Raw genomic sequence first — 3,629 nt, forward strand, 5'->3', positions numbered from 1 at the left:
TTATAACATAGAGAACCGAACCAGGTCAATATTATTATTATTATTATCATAAGATAAGTGCATGAGAATTGACAAGAAACAAACAGTAGTGGAGCATGCCCCATTTACAGAACCAGCACCTAACCATCCGACCTTTTTTAATGATACACATTGATTATTCCTTATGAGAGAGATTACAATTTCTCAACAGACTGGAGAAGAAGAAATCAATTACAATACCCCTTTTGTCTCAGTACTGCAATATGTCTGCAGAGGCCATAATAGGGTGATTGAGATAGCCCATGTTGAAGGGATTGAAGAAGGTATTATTATTATTATTATTATTATTATTAAGCATAGGGTCAGCGGTGGAAGCATTAAGAACCTCGATTATCTCGTTGAGAGAGTCCAACCTGTGGCTAAGCTCACCCACCTGTGCCCTGAGCACAGAATTCTCAGCCTCAACGCTCAAATACTGCTGCGTGGTGATGTTGACGCTTGTGAGAATCTGCTGATTCTCCTTCCTCAGCTGAGCCACCTGCGAAACCAGATCGTCCAAGTGCTTCTGCTTCCTCATGCGAGATCTTCGCGCAGATTCCCGATTCGATATCATTCTCTTCCTCTTCCTCTGATCCATCATCACCTGCAAATCCCCCTCCGAACCCGAGTTCTGAAGCTGAGTCGACGACCCCGAACACGTTCCACTCGATGAAGCCATGTTCAACCCTTCTCAGTTGGCACCACCCAGATACACAAAACACAAACTTTGATACAAAAATAGTATATTGAAGATAATAATAATAATATAATAATACTAATAGTACTAGATAATAATAATAATATAGAAGATATTGCGTTAAAGTAATTAAGGGTTGAAGATCATGAAACGTAGTAAAGCCAGTAAAGGAAGGCAACTGAGAAGGATTGAACTAAATGGGTCCTGCGCCGAACAGTGGAATTGATCATACACCCGGAAAAGAAGATTTCACTGAGAATCGGATACATGAATTTCAAACATCAACAACAAGATGTTGGACATTTAATATGAGAAAAGTTTGAGGCTTGTGATGTGGGTTGTGGAGGTTGAAGAAGAAGGAGAAGAAAGGGTGGGGTGTTATTAAGAAAGGTGGAAACTCAACATGTGGAAGAAAGGGTTGGCACAGAGAGAGAGGTGTCACGGACCATAGGATATATAACAAATATCTGTCTATCTAGAAAGTGTGATAGGGGAAGAGGAGTTTATGTGATTCTAGGGGAGAATTTATAGAACTAAAAAAGCCAACAACTTGTTGTTGCTCTAATTAATTAAATTGAAAAAGGAGGTTTATTAAGTAAAAAATATAAGAGAGAAGACACCACAAGGGTACAGAGATACAGCTGGGAAGCAACAATGCATCATCATAGTTTAAGATACATCCAAAAGTAGCATCACACTCTCACTCTCCCACGACACAACAGTTTTCTGAACTTGTGTCCACTAAAACCACACATCTCTTTTACCTTTAAAACCTACAAATATAGAATTATAAATTATTTAATGTATTCCAATTCTAATCAAACTTTACTTTTTATTTTCAGAAATTTAAAATTATTATTTTAAATAAGTTTTAGTTTCTGTAAAATAATTTTTATTTATCACTCTAATATTTAAAATTATTAATTTTATCTCTAACATTTATTTTAAAGATTAAAAAATATTAAAAGTATCACATGGCACGTAGGAGTAGAGATAAAAACAATAATTTGTATTTTTAAGGAATGAAAATTTAAGAATTTTTTTAAAATAAATTAACTCACTTGTTGTACATGATTAAAATCACATTTAAGTAAGCTATTAATTAAAAATAATTTATTTTATATTGTATTTTACTTAAATTTAACATGCTGTATCATCATAATATTGATGTGAGAAAATGTGAGGATTTAACAGTGCAACAGAAAGGAAATTATTCTAGCAGGTTATTGAGTAAACTTTTTCCATCTTTTTCACTTGTCCCCCACAGAGTGAAAAGCCTCTCTGATACGACAATGAAGTGTCGGAACAATTAAATGACCCCCCATCCTCACAGAGTATCTCATGGCTACCACTGTACCTTACCTTCTTAAATTTTATGTTCAATTTTCAACTTTTTTAAAATACAAGTTAGTATGAACCATTCTTTTTTTTATTCTCAAACATGTATAATACTTTATATTTTAATAATTAAAAACACAAATAACAATTATAGCTAATAATTAAAATGACATAATCGAAATAACAATAAAGAATATTATCATTTTTTATATTTGTATTTTAAGTGATATTTAAATAGAAATATTTTAATCAAGATTAGTCTAATAATGAGAGTTGAGATCATATGTATTAAATATTAATGTTTCAATCTTGTTGTGATTTTAATTCTTATAAATAAAAAATAATTATTCAAAAGTTAATATTAAATAATTTTATATTTTTAAATTCGTATAAAATATTACAAAAATTTAAAAGAATCAAACTTAGATTTTCACATATCTAATTTAATATTTTGATAATTAATAGTAGTATCTTTTATCCATTTTAAAAAATAGTAGTATATTAAAGACACGTTTAAGAGGGTTTTTTTTTTCTCTCTCCTTGAAATGGGTCTCTAATCAAATATAAAACCAAGGGTGGTGGAGGGTTTTAGACTTTAGTTGCACATTTTCCTTGCGGCTACATTCAATGAACTAACTATTTTTCGTCAATTAAGTTATCATAAAATTCCTTTATCGTGCTGTGATCCCGATTCCGGTGTTTTTTATATATTTATTTTTACATAATCAAAGATGCACAGAGATGTTATAATACGGATAAAATAAATTGGATGAACGGATATAAAAGGAAATGCATATGCAATTATGTTTTATTCCATCTTGTTTTATTTATCATCAAACTATTTATAACTTTTTTTATTATTATTTTTTTCTTCTATTTACATGTATTCTCTTTCAAAGAAAATTATATTAAGAGTTAATTATCTATACACTGTCAGTGTAAAGTTTTTTTACACTGACAATCAATTAAATCTTTCAATTGTATCATGTTATTATAAACACATTTATTTTTAATAGTAATATAACACAATTAAAAAATCTAATTAGTTATCAGTAAAAAAAACCTCTATACTAACAGTATATAGGGGATTAACTCTTATATTAAAAGTATTAAATATAGAGATCTCTTTCTGCTAGATCTAAGCTTCATTGACTATTTTCTTTTCTTTTTAACTTTTCTACTTTTTTCTCCATAAAATAAAAGTTTATAATAATAATAATAATAATAATCACCTTAAAATATACTATTATTTATTCATCTTACAGTAATGGAAGATTTTATATTATAAACTTTGATTTTGTGCAATTGTTAATATGATGAATTGAAATAATAGAGAAACATGTTAAGTGCCACTAACTATGGTTTATCGGCCTTTTATTTTAAAATTAGTTATATAATTTTAAGAATTATTTAAAAAGTATTTTTATTCTATAAAACTTAAAATAATTATTTTCAAATTCTTTAAAAAAGAAACATAATTTATCATTAATATAAGAGATATCACTTTTAGTAACTTTATTTTCACTATTTTTATATTGACATATTTGTTTTTAATTATATTTTATAATTTTGTGTT

General features: G+C 28.6%; 1 protein-coding gene across 1 annotated transcript; it reads right to left on the reverse strand.

Annotated features, from left to right (window-relative positions):
- Positions 1-1,229, reverse strand: LOC109798621 (bZIP transcription factor 44). The gene has a single exon (XM_020358951.3). It carries the CDS (start codon positions 695-697, stop codon positions 230-232), a length of 468 nt encoding a protein of 155 aa, XP_020214540.1. The 5' UTR covers positions 698-1,229; the 3' UTR covers positions 1-229.
- Positions 1,230-3,629: the final 2,400 nt, after the last annotated feature.

Source organism: Cajanus cajan, chromosome 8 (genome assembly GCF_000230855.2).
Source record: "Cajanus cajan strain Asha chromosome 8, NIPB_CcT2T_4, whole genome shotgun sequence".
NCBI lineage: Eukaryota > Viridiplantae > Streptophyta > Magnoliopsida > Fabales > Fabaceae > Cajanus > Cajanus cajan.